Here is a 24,172-nt window from a genome sequence, read left to right as displayed (position 1 = left end):
ATACCTCCTGCCTTTGTGAGCTCTTGTCTATGAAACACAACAACAGCTGACTTCGTTCCGTATCTTTGCCTCTGTTTCGTAACATTAGTTCGAAAACATTGTTAGACCGTTCGTTTAAGATTTGAAATTCCAACCACACGCTAATTTTGCAATATAAAAATCCAGAGATATCGTTCAAGTATTTGAAATTCTGTATAATTAAATTCTATAATTAAAGTCAATGGCACCCATAGCACTTCATTTCCTTGAAAACAAAGAGTTTTCCATTAAAAATTATATTAAATACTGTCCGGTCTGCATAAAAGATTTGAGATATATCAAAGCAACTCTCATTGGTCTGAAGATTTCGTAAGGGATATGACGCCAGTCCATTATGTGTATTGAGATTATAATTTTCCATGGCGTTCATAATAAGTAGGGTTTTACTCTGAAAAACGCTAAATTTCCAGCTTGTTGAATTGTGTGGCCAGTAAATCAATCATTTCCGATCTTCCGAGATACGCGATGTTGTCATATACGTATTGAGTTCGTAAATCCTGAGTAAGGACCTACTTGGACGTCAAGGTAGAGTGCAATTCAAATTACATTTTATGTTTGTGGTATATTTTCGACGTCTGTTTACAATCAAGTCTTTAAACCACAACTAACGGTTTGTTCCAACAAATTAAAGTGCCAAAATTGCAAACTGCAATTACAATTTTACTCTCAGGGACATTCTTTCATGATTTTTAGAGGCATGATTTTTTTTCCCTTAGAAAATTGACGTTTTGGTGAAAATTGCAGTCGAAAAGAGAAGGAAAATCCATCATGTTGACCGATTCAGCCCAGACCGTGATCGCTGTGGTGTTTTCTGTGCTAATAATCACAGATATCGTGGGGAACACTCTGGTTTGTTTTGTTATGATTAAAAACCAAGACATGAGGTGAGTCCGTATGAAGAAGTTGGAGCTGCTTCTCACTCCTTCGAACTTACAGCAATTTTCTTTGAAATGCGTTTCTTTGCGATCAATCGAACTTCCTAGAGACCAAGCTGTGTTTCATTATCCTGGGTAGATCCAGTTACAGGTGTTTTAGAACATCGAAGAAGTGAACGAGAAAGAAAAAACACTTCAAACAACTTCTGTCTGTGTACTATCGATAACTTACAAATATATTTTCTCTCGAGTTAAACATAAAAGCCGTCTTCTCAGCTTGTTTGTTTCATCTCTTTATTGCTATCAAGTCTCGAAGAAGGGAATCACTATTAGAGGAAGTGCTGATATCCACTACACGTTTATCTTGATTAAAAAATCACCTCTGAAGGATCGAATATATACCAGAATTGTAAGGGAGGCATTAGTTCTAAGCACTGTTAAAACCAACTGCAAAATAGTTTCTATATCTGTTTGGATTTGAAAATATAATTTGTGACATGTGAAGTTTAGAGAAAGAGAGGAACTTGAAACTTTGAAGTAAGATAAAAAAAACACTTTTATTTCTAGGACACCTATAAACTATTTGCTGGTCAATTTGGCTTTTGCTGATATCATGGTAGCGCTGTTTATAGCGCCACAGTTTGTTCTGATCCACACTTTCCAGCATCCTGACGGAGTTGTAGGATCATTCCTGTGCAAATTCTTGACCGGGGGAAACTTGATGTGGACAGGAGCAACTGCATCTGCGTTTAGTCTGGTCGCTATTGCATTTGAGCGTTACTTCGCTGTAATGCCCCCTTACAATAACACAAGGAAACTAACACATGGAAAACTTAAGGTAAGTATGCTATTTTCTGTTTAAGAAAACCTATATGATTAAGGGCGATTCATTCGCTGCACCAAGATAAAACCTTCAGCTTTCAGATCACTGTTTTGAAAAGGAAGACAAATTCAAATCCGTTTACTCTGTTTCTTTGTTTTAAACCTTCAAATAAAATAAAAAAAAGGAGTCAAGCCGCTCAAAGAGGCATAGGAAAAACTAATCTTCATCTTCGCCAACAAACAACAAACAAAGGGCCAAGCCATTTTAAAAGGCGTAGGAAAAACTTAACTTAATTTTCGCTATCACTTTTGCAACTAATGACGTAACGAATGACAATAAAGAACTTACAGGTAGTCATAGAGGTCGTCGAAGTCTGTTTGATCTATTACTTGTCTGATAAGTGGCTCAAAATCAATCATTTAGCGCCCATAAGTGCGCTAAAAAAGAGACAGTTGATATTCTTCAATTGTGTCTCTGTTGTCGTGAAAAACAAGAGCAGATCCAAGAACACTTTTAAGGGAGGTGGCCCACTTCCCCTTAAAATATTCCTGGATCTGCTCCTATGGATCTCAGAGATCCAAGATTTGTCTCAGAAAAAAAGGTAGATTCTGTTTTTTCATTACAAAGCTTAAATAAGGTGAGAAATATTTCAATATTTCAAGACAAGTAAATTTTTTGCAATTCTTATCAAGTGGTAATACCTGTCGTTGCAAGAGTTTTGGCGTCCGACAAGTAATAAAAAAAGCACAAGTCACTAGTGCCACCACTGTAAAACGCTCAATAAAGCTTGGTTTGAAACCTTTCTACAGGTTATAATCCCTGTTCTTTGGATTTCTGTTTTGATTTTAAACACACCTCTCTTTTTGACGTCCTACTTCGATAAAGAAAACGAGTTTTGTACGGAGCACTGGCCCGAGGAATGGATGCCCAAGGCTTTTAGTGTAGCTTGGTTTGTGCTGCTTGGAGCTCTGCCGATGTTGATCATGATAGGCCTGTACTCTAAAGTTGTCTATTCTCTGTGGATCAAAGGTGAAGAGCGTGTCAGTGGAACTCAACAGGTAACTAAAATACAACGCATCGAATTGATACCGTATCAAGTTTTTCTCCAAATGTCATTACTCAAAGCTAGTCTGTGAGTGAAGGTATTTGAGCAAAATTTTTTCCTTTTTTTCTGTTTTTGTATCGACGAACTAGATTCAGTAGACCAAGGTAATAAGATTTTTAAATCAAGTGCCATTTAAAAATTGGCAGTGCTCACTTGATGAAGGAAGATAAAAGAAAAACACGATTACTTCGCGAAAGGTTGCGGAGCAATTACTCTGAACAGGCTTTGAAAACTCTTTATATTAGCTAATCGTTTGTAATGGTTAACAATAGCCTGAAAGCGCCCTCGATTAACCTCGAGAGGAAACCCGAAACCAATTACGAACATGTTATGATCAATAGGAAGTATGGCGCCGCCAGGAATGGTAACCATACATAGTTATGAAAACTATTATGATTGCGTAAGTTCCCTGGGGGGGATAACTACTGAAGAGAACGACTGTTTTTTTTAGCGACTAATCTTCCCAGAAGCTCCTCAAAGTGAAACTGAATCCTATTGTCAAAATCAAAGCATCAATCGAATTTGAAATATTGTTTTGCAATTTTTTGCTTCAGGGTGTCATGAGAGTGCGTAAGCACGTCACAAAAATGGTCGTTGCAGTTAGCATCATTTACGGACTCTGTTGGACTCCAGACCTCGTCATCTATGCCATGATACACTTCGGCTCCAAGCATAGCCTTGGTGACGCAGCTGATGTCATTTCCATTGTTTTAGTGGTGTGTAACTCAACGGTTAATCCTTTTATTTACGCCTATGTGAACAGTCGCTTCAGGAAGCATATTAAGGCTCTGTTGAGTTGTCATGGTAGTGGTGCTGACAGAAACAGAGTTCATGCCATGGGAAGAGGCAATGATACCTCGAGAACAAATTCAGGGATTAATGCTTCGACCATCCAGGGAGATATTCAGTCTTTGAGCCGACACACAGTTACTCTTAAAACTATCCGAGATTCCGTGGAACCGGGAGATTCGGAATAAGCTTACATAACACTAAACCAGGATGAACCTACGGTAAAACACTGAATCAAGTCCATGTCCAGTAACACAGACCAAGAGCCGGAGATAAACAAGATTAAATGATAATGATACATAGAGGATACTGTAACATGTGATATGATTAACAGCTAAAACTAGTCTTCCGTGCACCTGCACGTTTAAGCTAGAAAAAAATGAACGCTATAGCTTGTGTCGATGTTTTGTGTCAAAAACAATGTTGTCTTGAAGTCTCTTTTACACCTTCCGTTCTCTTCAAATAAAGCCACCTGCATCAAACTTATAAAAAGCACGTTTTTACTCAGCCAAGGTCATTAGATTCTAAAGGTAAACCAAACATATCAAATAAACAAAACGATTATAGATTGGATAAATAAACAACATAATAAAAAACGGTTTTGCTTTACAACGTATTCATGTAAAATCGGTTGGGAGGGTTTAGATGAAGAGAATACTGAGTTAGAAACTGCGGCGGGAGAAAAGTACGAGTAGCCTGAATGTAAAGAACGAAGGCATACTTGTGAGACGATTACAAACGACTCCTGACGTTGGAAGTGCACGAATAAAGAATCCCCAAAGTGAAAGTGCGATTCAAAAAAATATGCATTAAGGTTCTTTGGTCTATTAAGAATTGACAGCTCGTTTCTTAGCTTTTTTGTGATAAATATGCTTGACTGATAGTTTGGCAGAGAAGAGTCCATCTTGATCTTTACATAATGTAGATTATATTGTTTTCTTTGACACATGAAGATTACCTTTAGACAGATAGTGTTCCGAGTGTCGATGTATAGCAGGGTTGTTCCCAGACAAAACTCAGGATCGTCGGTAACAGCAACAAACTGATTTATTTTCACGCAGTTGACTTCTCGAATATACAGCGCCAAGCTTCTTTACACTTCTCTGTTTTTTTTTATGAAACTATCGCTCTTATATACATAAAGCACAAGGATCTAGAAACTTCTCTAAAGAACTAAATTTAGTAGATTAACACGGTTTCTAAATCTGAGTAATTACATAAGAAATAGAATGTTCCAGAATGTTCTTATACAAGAAGGTCGCGTCTGGATGGCTTCGGGTTTTAGACTTTCTATAGGACTTAACTTAGACAATTTTTTGTAACAAATCGTAAAAGTTTACCGACGTACAAGTCGATCTTGAAATCGTAAAGCAAACTTTGATCGTGTGAGTAATCATGTAGCAAAAGTAATATCCTTGCTCTGTATCTATTGGTTTCCTTTTTTTTGTTTGTGAAATTTGAAATCGTTTGACATCTAAATAATACAAGTGCCAAAGGCTAATCTACAGTAGGAAACATACGTATCCTAATGAACTGTCATTATTTGTACATGTTACCCGACAGGCGGCTCAAGCTCCGGCTGTGAGATGATTATCTTACGAAATAACAGTCATGGCGATATTATATGAGTTTGTATGGGTATATTCAAGACCGCCCTAAGGGATAAAAAAATATGTCAAATTCTCACAAAAGATACTGTAGAAAACCTCGAAATAGATAAGTCGCCGAAATGGGTTCCTTTCAACGTAGTAAGCGGTCAGATAACAAGCAATGCACCGTGGAAGTAAGATGAAGTATTTTTTGTGAGAATTTGACTTACAAACCAACTTGCAACAGGTTGGGAAAATGATTTACCAATTTTTTTTTTTTTATAGATAGTTCTTTTCTTATTATATATTGTTAGACCGTCCACTTAAGATTTGAAATTCCAACCACACGCTAATTTTGCAATATAAAAATTCAGAGATGCCGTTCTAGTATTTGAAATTCTGAATAAAAACACTCCGAGTCAATTAAACCCCTGGCACTGCATTTTCTTGAAAACAAAGAGTTTTCCATTAAAAATTATATTAAATACTGTCAGGTCTGCATAAAAGAGTAGAGATATATCAACGCAACTCTAATTGGTCTGAAGATTTCGTAAGGGATATAACGCCAGTCCATTATGTGTATTGAGATTATAATTTTCCATGGCGTTCATTATGAAAAGGTTTTACTCTGACAATCGCTAAATTTACAGCTTGTTGAAGTGCGTGGCTAGTAAATCAATTATTTCCGACCTTCCGAGATACGCGATGTTGTCACAAATGTATTGAATTCGTAAATCCTCGATAAGGACCTACTTGGACATTAAGGTAAAGTACAATTCAAAATTACATTTTATGTTTGTGGTATATTTTGGATGTCTGTTGACAATCAAGTCTTTAAACAATAAGTAACGGTTTGTTCTAACAAATTGAAGTACGGAAATTGCAAATTGCAATTACAATTTTTCTTTCTGGAACTTAATGTCCAGAAGCATGAATTTTACGCCCGTGGAAACTGACGTTTTGGGGAAAATTGCAGCCGAAAACAGAAAGGAAAATCCATCATGTTGACCGATTCAGCCCAGACTGTGATCGTTTTGATGTTTTCTGTGTTGGTAATCACAGATATCGTTGGGAACACTCTGGTTTGTATTGTTATGATTAAAAATCAAGACATGAGGTGAGTCAGTATGGGGAAGTTTGAACTTCTTTTCTCTCCTTCGAACTCAGACCAATTTTCTTTTAAATGCGTTTCTTTGCGATCAATCGAACTTCCTACAGACCAAGCTGTGTTTTATACCCTGGATGGATCCAGTTACAGGTGTTTTAGACGATTGAAGCAGTGAACGAGAAAGAAAAAACACTTCAAACGACTTCTGTCTGTGTACTATTGATAACCTGAAAATATATTTACTCTCGAGTTGACTATAAAAGCCGTCTTCTCAGCTTGTTTGTTTCATTTCTGTATTGCTATCAAGTCTGGAAGTAGGGAATCACTTTTAGAGGATGAGGTGATATCTAATATACGTTTATCTTGATTATAAATCACCTCTGAAGGATCGAATATATATCAGAATTGTAAGAGAGGCATTAGTTCTAAGCGCTGTTAAAACCAACTGCAAAATAGTTTCTATGTCTTTTTGAAAAAATGGAAGATTTGTTATGTTCTTTTGTTTTATTTTGGGATTTGAAAATATAATTTGTGACATGTGAAGTTTAGAGAAAGAGAGGAACTTGAAACTTTGAAGTAAGATAAAAAAGCACTTTTATTTCTAGGACACCTATAAACTATTTGCTGGTCAATTTGGCTTTTGCTGATATCATGGTAGCGCTGTTTATAGCGCCACAGTTTGTTCTGATCCACACTTTCCAGCATCCTGACGGAATTGTAGGATCATTCCTGTGTAAATTCTTGACCGGGGGAAACTTGATGTGGACAGGAGCAACTGCATCTGCGTTTAGCTTAGTTGCTATTGCATTTGAGCGTTACTTCGCTGTAATGTATCCTTACAGTAACGCAGGGAAACTGACACATGGAAAACTTAAGGTGAGTATGCTGTTTTCTGTTTAAGAAAATTTATAATTAAGAGCGATTCATTTCCTGCACCAAGATAAAACCTTCAGCTTTTAAATTCCTGTTTTGAAAAAGAATGCAAATTCCAATCCGTTTACTCTGTTTCTTTGTTTTAAACCTTCAAATAAAATAAAAAAAGGAGTCAAGCCGCTCAAAGAGGCATAGGAAAAACTAATCTTCATCTTCGCCATCACTCTCGCACCTAATGACGTAAAGTTTGACGATAAAGAACTTTGCACGTAGTCATACAGGTCGTCAGACTCTGTTTGATCTATTGTTTGTCTGATAGGAGGCTCAAAATCAATCAGTTAGCGCCCATAATTATTCAGCGCCATGTTTGTTACGCTAACAAAAGAGAAAGTTGATATTCTTCAATTGTGTCTCTGTTTTCGTGAAAAACAAGAGCAGACCAAGAATATTTTAAAGGGAGGTGGCCCACCTCCCCTTAAAATATTCTTGGATCTGCTTCTATGGATCTCAGAGATCCAAGATTTGTCTCAGAAAAAAAAGCATATTTTGTTTTTCATGTCAAAGCTTAAATAAGGTGAAAAATATTTCAAGATAAGTAAATTTTCGTAATTCTTATCAAGTGGTTATATCTGTCGTTCTAAGAGTTTTAGTGTCCGACAAGTAGTAAAAAGAGCACAAGTCAGTAGTGCCACCACTGTAAAACGCTCAATAAAGCTTGGTTTGAAACCTTCCTACAGGTTATAATCCCTGTTCTTTGGATTTCTGTTTTGATTTTAAACACACCTCTCTTTTTGACGTCCTACTTCGATAAAGAAAACGAATTTTGTACGGAGCACTGGCCTGAGGAATGGATGCCCAAGGCTTTTAGTGTAGCTTGGTTTGTGCTGCTTGGAGCTCTGCCAATGTTGATCATGATAGGCCTGTACTCTAAAGTTATCTATTCTCTGTGGATCAAAGGTGAAGAGCGTGTTAGTGGAACTCAACAGGTAACTAAAATACAACGCATTGAATTGATACCGTATCAAGTTTTTCTCCAAATGTCATTACTCAAAGCTAGTCTGTGAGTGAAGATATTTGAGCAAAATGTTTTCTTTTTTTCTGTTTTTGTCGACGAACTAGATTCAGTAGACCAAGGTAATAAGATTTTTAAATCAAGTGCCATTTAAAAATTGGCAGTGCTCACTTGATGAAGGAAGATAAAAGAAAAACACGATTACTTCGCGAAAGGTTGCGGAGCAATTACTCTGAACAGGCTTTGAAAACTCTTTATATTAGCTACTCGTTTGTAATGTTTAACAATAGGCTGAAATCGCCCTCGAATAACCTCGAGAGGAAACCCGAAACCAATTACGAACATGTTATGATCAATAGGAAGTATGGCGCCGCCAGGAATGGTAACCATACATAGTTATGAAAACTATTATGATTGCGTAAGTTCCCTGGGGGGGATAACTACTGAAGAGAACGACTGTTTTTTTTAGCGACTAATCTTCCCAGAAGCTCCTCAAAGTGAAACTGAATCCTATTGTCAAAATCAAAGCATCAACCGAATTTGAAATATTGTTTTGCAATTTTTTGCTTCAGGGTGTCATGAGAGTGCGTAAGCACGTCACAAAAATGGTCGTTGCAGTTAGCATCATTTACGGACTCTGTTGGACTCCAGACCTCGTCATCTATGCCATGATACACTTCGGCTCCAAGCATAGCCTTGGTGACGCAGCTGATGTCATTTCCATTGTTTTAGTGGTGTGTAACTCAACGGTTAATCCTTTTATTTACGCCTATGTGAACAGTCGCTTCAGGAAGCATATTAAGGCTCTGTTGAGTTGCCATGGTAGTGGTGCTGACAGAAACAGAGTTCATGCCATGGGAAGAGGCAATGATACCTCGAGAACAAATTCAGGGATTAATGCTTCGACCATCCAGGGAGATATTCAGTCTTTGAGCCGACACACAGTTACTCTTAAAACTATCCGAGATTCCGTGGAACCGGGAGATTCGGAATAAGCTTACATAACACTAAACCAGGATGAACCTACGGTAAAACACTGAATCAAGTCCATGTCCAGTAACACAGACCAAGAGCCGGAGATAAACAAGATTAAATGATAATGATACATAGAGGATACTGTAACATGTGATATGATTAACAGCTAAAACTAGTCTTCCGTGCACCTGCACGTTTAAGCTAGAAAAAAATGAACGCTATAGCTTGTGTCGATGTTTTGTGTCAAAAACAATGTTGTCTTGAAGTCTCTTTTACACCTTCCGTTCTCTTCAAATAAAGCCACCTGCATCAAACTTATAAAAAGCACGTTTTTACTCAGCCAAGGTCATTAGATTCTAAAGGTAAACCAAACATATCAAATAAACAAAACGATTATAGATTGGATAAATAAACAACATAATAAAAAACGGTTTTGCTTTACAACGTATTCATGTAAAATCGGTTGGGAGGGTTTAGATGAAGAGAATACTGAGTTAGAAACTGCGGCGGGAGAAAAGTACGAGTAGCCTGAATGTAAAGAACGAAGGCATACTTGTGAGACGATTACAAACGACTCCTGACGTTGGAAGTGCACGAATAAAGAATCCCCAAAGTGAAAGTGCGATTCAAAAAATATGCATTAAGGTTCTTTGGTCTATTAAGAATTGACAGCTCGTTTCTTAGCTTTTTTGTGATAAATATGCTTGACTGATAGTTTGGCAGAGAAGAGTCCATCTTGATCTTTACATAATGTAGATTATATTGTTTTCTTTGACACATGAAGATTACCTTTAGACAGATAGTGTTCCGAGTGTCGATGTATAGCAGGGAAGCATATTAAGGCTCTGTTGAGTTGCCATGGTAGTGGTGCTGACAGAAACAGAGTTCATGCCATGGGAAGAGGCAATGAGACCTCGAGAATAAAAGGGATAAATACTTCGACCATCTAGGGAGATGCTAAGTCTTTGAGCCAACACGGAGTTACACTGATCTGCTCTATATGTCAAAAACAGATCACTAGCGTGGATCTAACAAGAGAAAAGCTATTTTAGACTGAAGATTTAGTCAAAGATCTTTCTCGGGGAAGTCCAGTCAATTGAAATTTCACTTGGGGTCAGCATTAAAATTATCCGAGATTTCGTGGAACCGGGATATCTGGAATATGTTTACATGTCACGGGACCAGGATAAACCTTCGATGAAACACTGGATCAAGTCCATCACTGGACATGGACTTGATTCATGTCGAAGTTGCGTTCAAAAATGGCGCGTTTTGAGCGAGCGAGCCATTGTCTTCATCCTAGCCCTTAATAACAATAAACGTGTCAAACTAAACAATACCCATTGTTGAAACTTTTCGCTTGTAAAATTATTCACAATTGCTGTGAATCAGATGTCAAACCTTCGCTTTACAGATCATGACGGCGTGCATCGACCAGCAAGCTGTTAGTGATTGGGAGCCCTTTTCAGAGCTCACTGAATCCCCAATCGCACTGCAATCTGTATGCGATCGGGAGCTGATGATCAGTTCCAGTCCAGGGATAGCACGAGCATAAAAAGCTCGATAGAAACTGTGGTCCTAAAATAGCGAGTTAGTTCGTATGCTCTACTTCGTTCGCTATTTCCTTTTTCGATTCGAAAAAACTTACATTTGAGCGACTAAGAGACCTTATTTTATACTTCACTTATGATGAGACAATCAAATCCTAAGTGGGGAAAAATAGAAAATACCTGCTGTTTATCAAATTGTGGTAGACTTGATATGAAGCGAAATGCATTTTGATTAAGTTTTAGCGAGACATGAAAAAGTAATTTTCTACGGTAGAAATCGAACCCATATGGCCATCACAAATCCAACGCTCGAAATAGCCAGGTTCAAATATGCGCGCGCTAAGTGTGATATCAGAAACAAGAGCTGAAACAATAAGTTACGAGACCGTTGTTTCTTAGCTTCACATTGACCCGTTGATGAACTAAGGCAGGAGGAAAGCGCGCGTTATCCTCGACCGATAAGAGCCTTCCCGTTTACGCTTTGCCGCCAATATTACAGATCTATGATATTTTCGCCACTGCAAGTAAATGTCGCGAGAACAATAGGCATTCTGTTCAATGGGTTGATGAAATAAAAATACCAGTTATCTTCCAAAGTTTACGAGTTTATGACAGTCGTTTTATTATGCGGGAGGTTAGTGAAGTAGCAAAAAAATTTACATACAAGAAAATAGAGGTGAAGGCAAGCAGATGGAAATTAAGGCAATTCCAAATAATATGCAAAAATACATGGCCTTCGTGCTGGGCAAGCATTCGATATTTCTTGATAGCTTCCAATTCATAAGCTCAAGTCTTCATAGATTAGCAAGCAGTCTCCCTGATGAAGCATTCAAGTAAACATCAAAATTCTTAAAAGATGAAAAATTCAAACTTCTGAAGCAAAAAGGTGTTTATCCATATGAATAGTTTTGGTAAGTTTGATGAAAAACTACCAGGAAAAAATGAATTTTTACAGCATTCTTTAAGATGAGTACATATCTGATGAGCAATACAAACATGCTCAAAATGTGTGGCAGAGATTTAATCTCAAGACAATGGGTCAGTATCATGATCTTTATCTGAAATCTGATATTCTCTTACTCGCTGATGCATTTGAGAATTTCAGGACGACCTGCTTGCGATATTATAATATTGATCCATTTCATTATTTCACATCTCCTGGGCTGTCTTGAGATGCTATGTTAAAAATGACTGATATAAAATTAGAACTGATGACTGACATTGACATGTTTCAATTCATCGAAAAAGGAATGTCAGGCGGTATCTCATATATTTTTTGACAGATATGGAAAGCAAACTATAAATATATGAAAAACTTCGATGAGAGGGCACCGTCAATGTATGTCATGTATTTGGAAGCTAATAATCTCTATGGTTGAGCTGTGAGTCAGTATCTTCCAACCGTTGGTTTCAAACGATGAAATTAAATTCTACAAACTGTAGTGGTTTATGCCAGTAAACGGTGGCGACAAGTAGGCACACCATGTTTATCTCATAATCGCTAGCAAGTAAATTTTGCCGGACTTTGAGTTCGTCTCAAGATAGAACAACACAAATACACAAGGAAATTTTTACAATAAATTTATAACCATCCTTTTGTCTATATTTTAAAGGTTGAAGCTCAATAGATCCTCTCATATCTGTCATTGCTAAAAATTGTCTTTGTTTTGATGCTACTATTCGACACAGGAAAAGTACGTCGGACAAAAATATTCACCAAAAAATAAATATTACTTTGCCAGCTTCAAAAATGACAAGGGATTAAGTTAGATGATAAAACAAAGGATTATGGTGTCAGAAATACCAGAGGTCAATTATATTCGTTACATGACGTCACACAACTCGAGTAATATTCACGGTGAAAATTTGCATATTTGAGCGGTCGAACAAAAAAAAATTAAAATTTCGAAAACTAAAATATATTTTCACGAAAAAACTACAACTCAGTTATAAGAACATATCGGGCTACAAAAATTGAAAGTAGGAGTGAAGGCAAATTTTGGGTGACTTGCCGCTGTTTGCCTGATGAAAATGACATCAGCTCTTAAATGTGACGAGCAACTTCCTCGGGAAAGTTCCATGGATGAGTCATTGAGTAGACATTGATTAATTGGAGGGCAATAATGGAAAATCAGGAGGATTTACACCTTATATCTCTGTTTTCATCTCTGTTTCATTCCGTATGTGCTTTGTATTTTGCTCACAAGTTTTCTGAATGACAAGAAAAAAACTGAATAACACAGACCAAGAGCTGGAGACAAACAATATGAAATGGTGATGATGCATAGAGGATACTGTAACATGTGATTGATAAACAGCTAAAACTCGTCTTCCGTGCACCTGCACGTCTAAGCTAGAAAAAAACGAACGCTATAGCTTGTGTCGATTTTTTGTTTCAAAAACGATGTTGTATTGAAGTCTCTTTTACACCTTCCACTCTCTTCAAATACAGCCACCAGTACCGAACTTATGAAAACACGTTTTCATTCGCCTAAGGTCATTACATTCTCAAGGTAAACCAAACATATCAAATAATCAAAACGATTATAAAACTGGATAAATAAAAGACATAATAAAAACAATTTTGCTTTACAACGTATTCATGTAAAATCGGTTTGGAGGGCTTAGATGAAGAGAATACTAACTTAGAAACTGCGGCGAGAGAAAAGTACTAGTAGCCTGAAGGTAAATAACGAAGGCATACTTGTGAGATGATTGCAAACGACTATTGAAGTTGGAAGTACACGTGTAAAGAATCCCCCGAACAAAGGTGCGATTCACAAAAAATTCGCTAAAGTCCTTCGGTGTATTTAGAATTGACATTTGGTTTTTTGGTTTTTTGTAATAAATGTGTCTGGCTGAGAGTTTTGGCGGAGAAGAATCCATCTAAATTTTTACAGGATGTGGAGGATCTTGTTTTCTTTGACACATGAAGATTACCATTAGACTGATGGTGCGAGTTTTCCGATATACAAGTCGAACTTGAAGTCGTAAAGCAAACTTTGATCGTGTGAGTAATCATGTAGCAAAAGTAATATCCTTGCTCTGTATCTATTGGTTTCCTTTTTTTTACGAAATTTGAAGTCGAGTGATATCGAAATAATACAGGTGCAAAAAGCTAATCAACGGTAGGAAACATACGTATCCTAATGAACTGTCATTATTTGTAAATGTTACTCCACAGGCGGCTCAAGCTCCAGCTGTAAGATGATTATCTTACGAAATAACAGTCATGGTGAAATTATATGAGTTTGTATGGGAATATTTACGACCGCCTTAAGGGATGAAAAATTAAGTCAAATTCTCACAAAAAATATCGTAGAAAACCTCGAATGAGATAACCCGCTAAAATGGTTACCCTTACACGTAGTAAGCGGTCAAGCAATGCACTGTGGAATTAAGGTGGGGTATTTTTTGTGAGAATTTGACATATTTTTTTATTCGTTAGAGCGGTCGTAAATATTCCCATACAAACTCTTATAATTTCGCCATGGCTGTTATTTCGTAAGATGATCATCTCACAGCTGGAGCTTGGGCAGCCTTTGGTTACCCTGGCGCGTGATGGAACAGCACAGACCATTAGTGCTTCAAAATTTATAAAGCATTTACATCCTCTTGCGTTTCTGAGGTGTAGACTTCAGTTACTTATCATCCAGCCTATACTTATGCTATATCTTGGTAGTTTGTTTTTGGAGTTTTCCCAGTGTCAGTAATGATTATACTATCCTCGAGACAGAGTGGTGTACACCTTGTGGTCCATACAAAATACTCCTCTTGAACAAACCAACTTGCAACAAGTTGGAAAAATGATTCATCAAAATTCCTTAAAGAAAATTATTTTGTTATTAAAATATTCTGAGTCAATAAAGCCCTTGGCACTGCATTTTCTTGAAAACAAAGAGTTTTCCATTCAAAATTACATTAAGTACTGTTAGGTCTGCATAAAGGAGTGGAGATATATCAACGCAACTCTAATTGGTCTAGAGATTTCGAAAGGGATATGACGCCTATTATGTGGATTAAGATCATAATTTTCCATGGCGTTCTTTATGAATAGGGTTTTACTCTGACAATCACTAAATTTACAGCTTGTTGAAGTGCGTAGCTAGTGAATCAATTATTTCCGATCTTCCGAGATACGCGATGTTGTCATAAATTTATTGAATTCGTAAATCCTGAGTAAGGACCTACTTGGACGATAGGGTAAAGTGCAATTCAAAATTACATTTTATGTCTGGGGTATATTTTGGACGTCTGTTTACAATCAAGTCTTTAAACTATAAATAACGGTTTGTTCCAACAATTTGAAGTACGGAAATTGCAAATTGCAATCACAATTTTCTTTCTGGAACTTAATTTCCAAAAGCATGAATTTTATGCCCGTAGGACATTGACGTTTTGGTGAAAATTTCAGCGGCAAAGAGAAGGAAAATTCATTATGTTGACCGATTCAGCCCAGACTGTGATCGCTGTGGTGTTTACTGTGCTGATAATCACAGATATCGTCGGGAACACTCTGGTTTGTGTTGTTCTGATTAAAAACCAAGACATGAGGTGAGTCAGTACGAGGACGTTTCAGCTCCTTCGAACTTACAGCAATTTTCTTTGAATGCGTTTCTTTGCAATCAGTCGAACTTCTCAGAGACCAAGCTGTTTTTCATTACCCTTGGTAGGTCCTGTCAAATGTGTTTTAGAACATTAAAGCAGTGAGCGAGTAAGAAAAAAACATTTCAAATAACTTCTGTCTGTGCACTATTGATAACTTACAAATATATTTACGCTCGAGTTTAACATAAAAGCCGTCTTCTCAGCTTGTTTGTTTCATCTCTTTATTGCTATCAAGTCTCGAAGTAGGGAATCACTATTAGAGGAAGTGGTGATATCCAATATATGTTTATCTTGATTATAAATTACCTCTGAAGGATCAAGTATATATCTGTATTGTAAGAGAGGCATTTGTTCTAAACACTTTTAAAACCAACTGTAAAATAGTCTATTTATCTGTTTGAAAAGATGGAAGATATGTTGTGTTCCGTTGTTTTATTTTAGGATTTGAAAATATAATTTGTGACATGTGAAGTTTAGAGAAAGAGAGGAACTTGAAACTTTGAAGTAAGATTAAAAACACACTTTTATTTCTAGGACACCTATAAACTATTTGCTGGTCAATTTGGCTTTTGCTGATATCATGGTAGCGCTGTTTATAGCGCCACAGTTTGTTCTGATCCACACTTTCCAGCATCCTGACGGAATTGTAGGATCATTCCTGTGTAAATTCTTGACTGGGGGAAACTTGATGTGGACAGGAGCAACTGCATCTGCGTTTAGTCTGGTCGCTATTGCATTTGAGCGTTACTTTGCTGTAATGCCCCCTTACAGTAACACAAGGAAACTAACACATAGAAAACTTAAGGTGAGTATGCTGTTTTCTGAAAAGCTATATAATTAAGAGCGATTCATTTGCTGCACTAAGAAAAAACTTCAGCTTTCAGATTTCTGTTTTGAAAAGGAAGACAAATTCAAATCCGTTTACTCTGTTTCTTTGTGTTCAATGTTCAAATAAAACAAAGAAAGAGCTAAGCCACTCAAAAAGGCGTAGGAAAAACTAAACTTAATTTCCGCTATCACTCTTGCAGCTAATGACGAAACGATTGACGATATAGAACTTTGCACCTAGTCATAGAGGTCCTCGAACTCTGTTTGATCCGTTGTTTGTCTGATAAGAGGCTCAAAATCAATCAGTTAGCGCCCATAAAAATTCAGCGCCATGTTTCTTGAGCTAAAAAAGAGAAAGTTGATATTCTTCAAAAAAACAAGAGCAGATCCGAGAATATTTTTAAGGGAGGTGGCCCACCTCCCCTTAAAATATTCCTGGATCTGCTCCTATGGATCTCAGAGCTCCTAGATTTGTCTCAGTAAAAAGAGCAGATTTTGTTCTTCATGTCAGAGCCTAAATAAGGTGAGAAATATTCAAGACAAGTACTATTTTCATAACTCTTATTAAGAGGTAATAAACCACCTGTCGTTGCAAGAGTTTTGGTGTCCGACAAGTAGTAAAAAAGCACAAGTTGCTGGTGCTACCACTGTAAAACGCTCAATAAAGCTTGGTTTGAAACCTTTCTACAGGTTATAATCCCTGTTCTTTGGATTTTTGTTTTGATTTTAAACACACCTCTCTTTTTGACGTCCTACTTCGATGAAGAAAACCAATATTGTGCGGAGCACTGGCCCGAGGAATGGATGCCCAAGACTTTTAGTGTAGCTTGGTTTGTGCTGCTTGGAGCTTTGCCGATGTTGATCATGATAGGGCTGTACTCTAAAGTTGTCTATTCTCTGTGGATCAAAGACGAAGAACGTGTTAGTGGAACTCAACAGGTAACTAAAATACAACGCATTGAATTGATACCGTATCAAGCTTTTCTCCAAATGTCATTACTCAAAGCCGGTCTGTGAGTGAAGTTACTTGAACAAAATGTTTTCTTTTTTCTTTTTTTTCCGACGAACTAGATTCAGTAGACCAAGGTCATAAGATTTTTAAATCAAGTGCCATTTAAAAATTGGCCGTGCTTACTTGATGGGGGAAGATAAAGGAAAAACACGATTACTTCGCGAAAAGTTGCGGAGCAATAACTTTGAACGTGCTTTGAAAACTCTTCACATTAGCTACTCGTTTGTAATGGTTAACAATAGCCTGAAAGCGCCCACGAGTAGTCTTGAGAGGAAAACCGAAAACCAATTACGAATATGTTATGATCAGGAGAAAGTCTGGCGCCGCCAGGAATGGTAACCATACATAGTTATGAAAACTATTAGGATTGCCTAAGTTCTCTGGTAGAGCGCTGCACCGGTATCGCAGAGGTCATGGGTTCAAATCCCGTACGGGCCTGAATTTTTTTTTTCAGGTCCTATTTACAACTACTCGTTTCAGTAGTGTTCTTAGCTGCGAGGATCTCTTAATTTCATCTCTCCACCGCAGTGCAAATATGTGAATTTTCATATATCTAAAATCTTCTCTGGGGGTGATAACTACTGAAGAGAAAGACTGGTTTTTAGCAAGTAATCTTCCCAGAAGCTCCTCAAAGCGAAACTGGATTCTATTGTCAAAATCAAAGCATAAATTGAATTTGAAATGATGTTTTGCAATTTTTTGCTTTAGGGTGTCATAAGAGTGCGTAAGCACGTCACAAAAATGGTTGTTGCAGTTAGCATCATTTACGGACTCTGTTGGACTCCAGACCTCGTCATCTATGCCATGATACACTTCGGCTCCAAGCATAGCCTTGGTGACGCGGCTGACGTCATTTCCGTTGTTTTAGTGGTGTGTAACTCAATGGTTAATCCTTTTATTTACGCCCATGTGAACAGTCGCTTCAGGAAGCATATTAAGGCTTTGTTGAGTTGCCATGGTAGTGGTGCTGACAAAAACAGAGTTTATGCCATGGGAAGAGGCAATGATACCTCGAGAACAAGAGGGATTAATCTTTTGACCATCCAGGGAGATATTCAGCCTCTGAGCCGACACGGAGTTACTCTTAAAATTATCCGAGATTCTGTGGAACCGGGAGATCCGGAATAAGATTACACGCCATGGAACCAGAATAAACCTACGATAAAACACTGAATCAAGTCCATGTCCAGTAACACAGACCTAGAGCTGGAAATAAACAAGGTTAAATGATAATGATGCATACTGTAACATGTGATATAATTAACAGCTAAAACTAGTCTTCCGTTCACCCGCACGTCCGACCCGGATAAAACGAACGCTATCACTTTTGTCGATGTTTTATTTCAATAACGATTTTGTCTTTAAGTCTCTTTTACACCTTGTGCTCTCCTAAAATACGGCCACCTGTATGGAACTTATAAAAAGCACGTATTTACTCGGTTAAGGTCATTAGATTCTCAAGGTAAACCAAATATATCAAATAAATAAAACGATTGCAAGACTGGATAAATAAACAGCATAATAAAAAACAGTTTTTCTTTACAACGTATTCATGTAAAATCGGTTGAGAGGGCTTAGATGAAGAGAATACTGAGTTAGAAACTGCGGCGGGAGAAAAGTACGAGTAGCCTGAATGTAAAGAACGAAGGCATACTTGTGAGATGATTACAAACGACTCCTGACGTTGGAAGTGCACGACTAAAGAATCCCCAAAATGAAGTGCGATTCAAAAAAACATGCGCTAAGGTTCTTTGGTCTGTTTAGAACTGACAGCTCGTTTCTTAGCTTTTTTGTGATAAATGTGCTTGACTGATAGTTTTGGCAAAGAAGAATCCATCTCAATTTTTACAGGATGTGGATTATCTCATTTTCTTTGACATATGAAGATTACCATTAGACCGATAGTACTAAGTTTACCGTTCACCGGCGGTAAGATAAGAAGCAGGGATATTTTTTGTATAAATTTGACTTACAGACCAACTCGCAACAGGCTGGAAAAATGACTCATGAAAATTATTTAAAGAAAATTTTTTTGTTATTATATTCTGTTAGACCGTTCAGTTAAGATTTGAAATTCCAACTGGACTTTAATTTTGCAATATAAAAATCCAGAGATGCCATTCTAGTATTTGAATTCTGAATAAAAACATTCTGAGTCAATTAAACCCCTGGCACTGCATTTTCTTGAAAACAAAGAGCTTGCCATTAAAAATTATATTAAATACTATCAGGTCTGCATAAAAAGTAGAGATATATCAACGCAATTCTCATTGGTCAAGAGATTTCGTGTATTGAGATTATAATTTTCCAGGGCGTTCATTATGAAAAGGTTTTACGCTGACAATCGCTATATTTACAGCTTGTTGAAGTGCGTACTATTAAATCAATTATTTCCAATCTTCCGAGAAACGCGATGTTGTCACAAATGTATTGAATTCGTGAATCCTGAGTAAGGACCTACTTGGACGATAAGGTAAAGTGCAATTCAAAATTAAATTTTATGTTTATGGTATATTTTGGATGTCTGTTTACAATCAAGTCTTTAAACCATAAGCAACGGTTTGTTCCTACAAATTGAAGTACGTAGATTGCAAATTGTAATTACAATTTTTCTTTTTGGAACTTAACATCCAAAAGCATGAATTTTATGCCCGTAGGACAATGACGTTTTGGTGAAAATTGCAGCGGCAAAGAGAAGGAAAATCCATCATGTTGACCGATTCAGCCCAGACCGTGATCGCTTTTATGTTTTCTGAGCTGGTAATCACAGACATCGTGGGAAACACCCTGGTTTGTGTTGTTCTGATTAAAAACCAAGAAATGAAGTGGGCCAGTAAGGAGGAGTTTGAGCTTCTTTTCTCTCCTTCGAACTTACAGCAATTTTCTTTGAAATACATTTCTTTGCGATCAATCGAACTTCTTAGAGACCAAGCTGTGTTTTATTACCCTGGGTAGATCCTGTTACATATGTTTTAGACGATTGAAGCAGCGAACGAGAAAGAAAAAACACTTCTGTTTGTATATTATTGATAACTTACAAATATATTTATTCTCGAGTTAAACATAAAACAACAACAACAACAGCATTTATTTAAACACGATAAAAAATTCAGCAAAAGCTGATGTGGTCGTGTACGGACAATAAAAACTAAATTCCTAACTAAATCCAATAAAACTAAATTCCTAACTAATTATAAGAAGACTAATGTAAGATTTCTACATATTTTCAACAATAAAAATTCTACATAGTACATCATTATAACATACGTGGCTTAAAAATACACTTGAGTGACTTTTTAAAAGCGTCAACGTCTTGAATTGATCTCATTTGATTTTCCAGAGCGTTCCACCGAGTAATTGACTTGTATGAGCATGATTTCTTGACCATATCGGTCTTAGGTCTAGGTAACTTAAATGTCATTTTCCTCCTGAAGTCGTAGCTACTTACATACTTTTCAAAGTGACGGCTCATAGGACGTGGCAAAAGATTATAATAAGCCTGATGCGCTAAGATTAGTAATCGTTTCTCATACATAATCTCTAAGGTATTCCATTTTACTGTGGCAAGAACCTCCTTGCTTGGAGTACACCAATCCAAGTTAAATATTATTTTCGCCGCTCTAACATGTATAGATTCTAAGCTTGAGAAAAATACTCGACCACAAGAGCCCCAAACTAACATACCATATGTCACAGACGGCAGAATAACCTTAAAATAGAAATCAATTCTTGCCTGTATAGGAAGGAAATACAAGGATTTAAGTAAATTCAACTTCTGCGTATATGACTTAGCTAATTCCGATACATGATGATCCCATTTAAGAGCATTATCTATCTGAACACCTAGGCATCTTGCAGAAACAACCTCCCCGACAACATAATCACCTATCTTAATAGCTTGTTTTGGCCCAGTAAATTTTCCGCGTCCACCAAGCAATATATATTCCGTCTTGGTGGGATGTGGAGTGAGACAGTTCTCGCAACACCATGTATATAGCCTTGCTAGTACTTCATTCAACTTGGAGGCCACCAGATCATAGGTCGGAGCTGAGACATAGACGGTGGTATCGTCTGCGTACATGTGAAGCTGTGGGTCACCATCTATTCCCTCAGTGATATTGGGCAGATCATTACAGAAGATGGAAAACAGGGTAGGGCCCAGCACCGACCCTTAAGGTACACCAAAAGTAACTGGCATAGCTTGAGATTGACACCCATTAATCGTCGTTACTTGCGTTCTTCCAGAGAGGTAATCTCTTATCCAACACCACAAGTCCCCAGCTACACCAAGACTTTGAAGTTTTCGGAGCAGAATGGAGTGGGGAATTGCGTCAAACGCCTTACGAAAGTCTACAAAAACCACGCCTACAACATGTTTCTTGTCGTCTTGCAAAAAAGTGCTGTAAGAAGAAGCCGTCTTCTCAGCCTATTTGTTTTATCTCTTTATTGCTATCAAGTCTCGAAGAAGGGAATCACTACAATAGAAAGCGGTGATATCCAATATACGTTTATCTTGATTATAAATAACTTCTGAAGGATCGAATATATATCAGAATTGTAAGAGAGGCATTAGTTCTAAGCGCTGTTAAAACCAACTGCAAAATAGTTTCTATATCTGTTTGAAAAGATGGAAGATATGTTAGGTTCCGTTGTTTTATTTTAGGATTTGAAAATATAATTTGTGACATGTGAAATTAAGAGACAGATGAATTTGAAACTTTGAAGTAAGATAAAGAATCCCTTTTATTTCTAGAACACCTATAGTCTATTTGCTGGTCAATTTGGCTTTTGGTAAACTTTAACAGTAAAATTTACTTTTAAAAACATCTGGCGAACGACTTTCTTTTTAATAAAATATGTGTTTATTGTTCATCGTGGTGCAGGATAGTAGATAAACTTTATTCGTTTGTCTCACTATGGAGTCACTTTGGATGTTGATCGCGACGTTTCGACTGCAATACTGTGCGTCTTCATAGCCAATATCCTGTCCCCCTTGACAGGCAAGTCAGACTACTCAGTTATTAACTCTATGCACTTCGTGTCAACTATCAGTCATGAGAAAGTACACGATAACGAGCTCATGGTACCTTTTGACGTGGAATCTTTGTTTAAAAATGCACTATCGAGGGTGCAGTTCAACCTGCATTGCGAGAAGTAGAGAACAACGACGATCTTGCTCACCGCACAAACTTAACACCCACACAAATTGCCCACCATTTGAATTTCGTCTGAAGATCGACATATTTCCAATACAACGGGTCAATTTATGAACAGCAAGACGGAACAGCTATGGGAAGCCCTGCTTGTTTCCGCAGTAATAGCTAACATCTACATGGAAGAATTTGAGGAACATGCGATAACAAATGCGACTTGCAAACCTAAGATCTGGAAACGATATGTAGATGACACTTTCCCAGTCTCAGACCGGGACCATGTCGACGACTTTTTACAACATCTAAACTGTCAACAGTCTACTATTCGTTTTACCATGGAAATCAAGAAAGATAACACCATTCCTTTTCTCGACATAACAGTTACAAGGGACTCAAACGGTCTTGTCACTACTACTGTCTACAGAAAACCCACCCACATTAACCAGTACATAGCCTATGATTCACACCACCCTCAGTCAGTAAAGCGTGCTACTGTTAAGTGTCTATATGACCGTGCCAAACGCCTCACAACGAAAGCGTCAGTTATCTCTGAGAAAAAGAGACACTTGTCATCTGTACTTATTTCTAATGGTTATCCTTCTTCATTTGTACGAAAACTCGTAAAGACAGCGAGGGTAACAGCCAGCAAAGAACCCGCGCAGGAATTTGAATCTATTGCCGTTCTCCCTAACATAAATGGTGTATCAGAGGTTTTTCGCCGCTGCCTACAACATCAAGGCAACAAAAGGAGACGGTGTCGTTTACAAGATCCCATGCGAATGCGACAATGTGTATACCGGTGAAACAGGGAGATCAATTCCTGTAGCTTGGATACCCACGATCAAACAACACAACAGCCGATCAATGAGGACCTATGAGGGAACACCACTTGACAACCGGAATAATAATGAGAAGAGGGGCTAACGGTCGAAACGTCAGCCTTTGAACTCATTACGGTGGCCAATTTACGTTTTCAAATCATTTGTTAACACTAAATTACCTGCTTTACTCTCCCACTTCCTTTATAGTCTAAAGGTTGTCGACCAAAACTGTTCAAATTAACGATAAGAGCCTGAATCTTTGCCACAACACTTATTACCATAAGACTAACATTTCCTGATACAGGGCCGATCCAAATTAACTTCTGGAGACGAGAGCCAGGCATGGCAGAAATTTGCTAACATGACAACAAGGCTAGGAAAAAATAATCCTCTTAAAAGACATTGCTTGGGGAAATTTGCGACAAAAGCTTTCAAACATAACCACTGAGTCATTTTCTATCCAATCGTATTCATCTTATACCATTACGTGACTATTAGTCAAAGGTGCATGCTGTTCTTGGCTGTAGCATATGCACATCAACAGCTCCATCAAGAATAACTGCATCAGCTACTGGTTGAGTTGCGATCTGTGCTGATGCGTTGGGCAAACACTTCACCAAGTCTGCCTTCTGTCCTCCTCTAAGCTGTCCAAGATGCGAAAGTGATGGCGGCCATGGTTGGTTCTCATACTTGAAGAAGTCTTTCAAGTTTCCATCATGAATTGACACGCTATTTCATCGGCGGCGGCAGTCCACTGCAGGCGATGTTGACTGAGAAACGGTTACGTGCTGTAGGAGCGTTGATGCGCTACAAATCCAGCGTGCAACGGTTGCATTTAAGACCATCAGTTGTTGGTGTGAGCCTCCTGTTGTGAGCTGCTTGATATTTCTTGAAACGATTCCGTTCGACAGCGGCAATGCTTTAATGGACCATTGATCACCACTTCTTTTTGTCCATTGCTTCTTCCTCCCACATTCTTCGTGTATCTCTTCAATGCATCTTTGAAGCGCAG

At 37.7% G+C, this 24,172-nt stretch overlaps 4 protein-coding genes across 4 annotated transcripts; all 4 read left to right on the top strand.

Annotated features, from left to right (window-relative positions):
• The first annotated feature begins 807 nt into the window (after positions 1-807).
• Positions 808-3,819, top strand: LOC131789385 (QRFP-like peptide receptor). The gene is made up of 4 exons (XM_059106495.2): positions 808-923; positions 1,482-1,752; positions 2,547-2,795; positions 3,397-3,819. The coding sequence occupies exons 1-4, from the start codon at positions 808-810 to the stop codon at positions 3,817-3,819; spliced, it is 1,059 nt and encodes a 352-aa protein (XP_058962478.2).
• Positions 3,820-5,849: 2,030 nt separating this feature from the next.
• LOC131789377 (QRFP-like peptide receptor) lies at positions 5,850-9,468 on the top strand. The gene is made up of 5 exons (XM_059106482.2): positions 5,850-5,985; positions 6,147-6,337; positions 6,934-7,204; positions 7,939-8,187; positions 8,786-9,468. The coding sequence occupies exons 2-5, from the start codon at positions 6,222-6,224 to the stop codon at positions 9,206-9,208; spliced, it is 1,059 nt and encodes a 352-aa protein (XP_058962465.2). The 5' UTR covers positions 5,850-5,985; positions 6,147-6,221; the 3' UTR covers positions 9,209-9,468.
• A 5,708-nt stretch (positions 9,469-15,176) lies between these two features.
• Positions 15,177-18,731, top strand: LOC131789368 (QRFP-like peptide receptor). Its single transcript, XM_059106471.2, has 4 exons — positions 15,177-15,292; positions 15,881-16,151; positions 16,865-17,113; positions 17,895-18,731. Exons 1-4 carry the CDS (start codon positions 15,177-15,179, stop codon positions 18,312-18,314), a joined length of 1,056 nt encoding a protein of 351 aa, XP_058962454.2. The 3' UTR covers positions 18,315-18,731.
• A 3,721-nt stretch (positions 18,732-22,452) lies between these two features.
• On the top strand, positions 22,453-23,142 carry LOC131789361 (uncharacterized). The gene has a single exon (XM_059106461.2). It carries the CDS (start codon positions 22,453-22,455, stop codon positions 23,140-23,142), a length of 690 nt encoding a protein of 229 aa, XP_058962444.2.
• The last annotated feature ends 1,030 nt before the right edge of the window (positions 23,143-24,172 follow it).

The sequence above is a fragment of the Pocillopora verrucosa genome, chromosome 8 (genome assembly GCF_036669915.1).
Source record: "Pocillopora verrucosa isolate sample1 chromosome 8, ASM3666991v2, whole genome shotgun sequence".
In the NCBI taxonomy this organism is placed as follows: domain Eukaryota; kingdom Metazoa; phylum Cnidaria; class Anthozoa; order Scleractinia; family Pocilloporidae; genus Pocillopora; species Pocillopora verrucosa.
The sequence above is the reverse complement of the archived record's forward strand: the minus strand, read 5'-3'. Positions and strand labels throughout refer to the sequence as shown.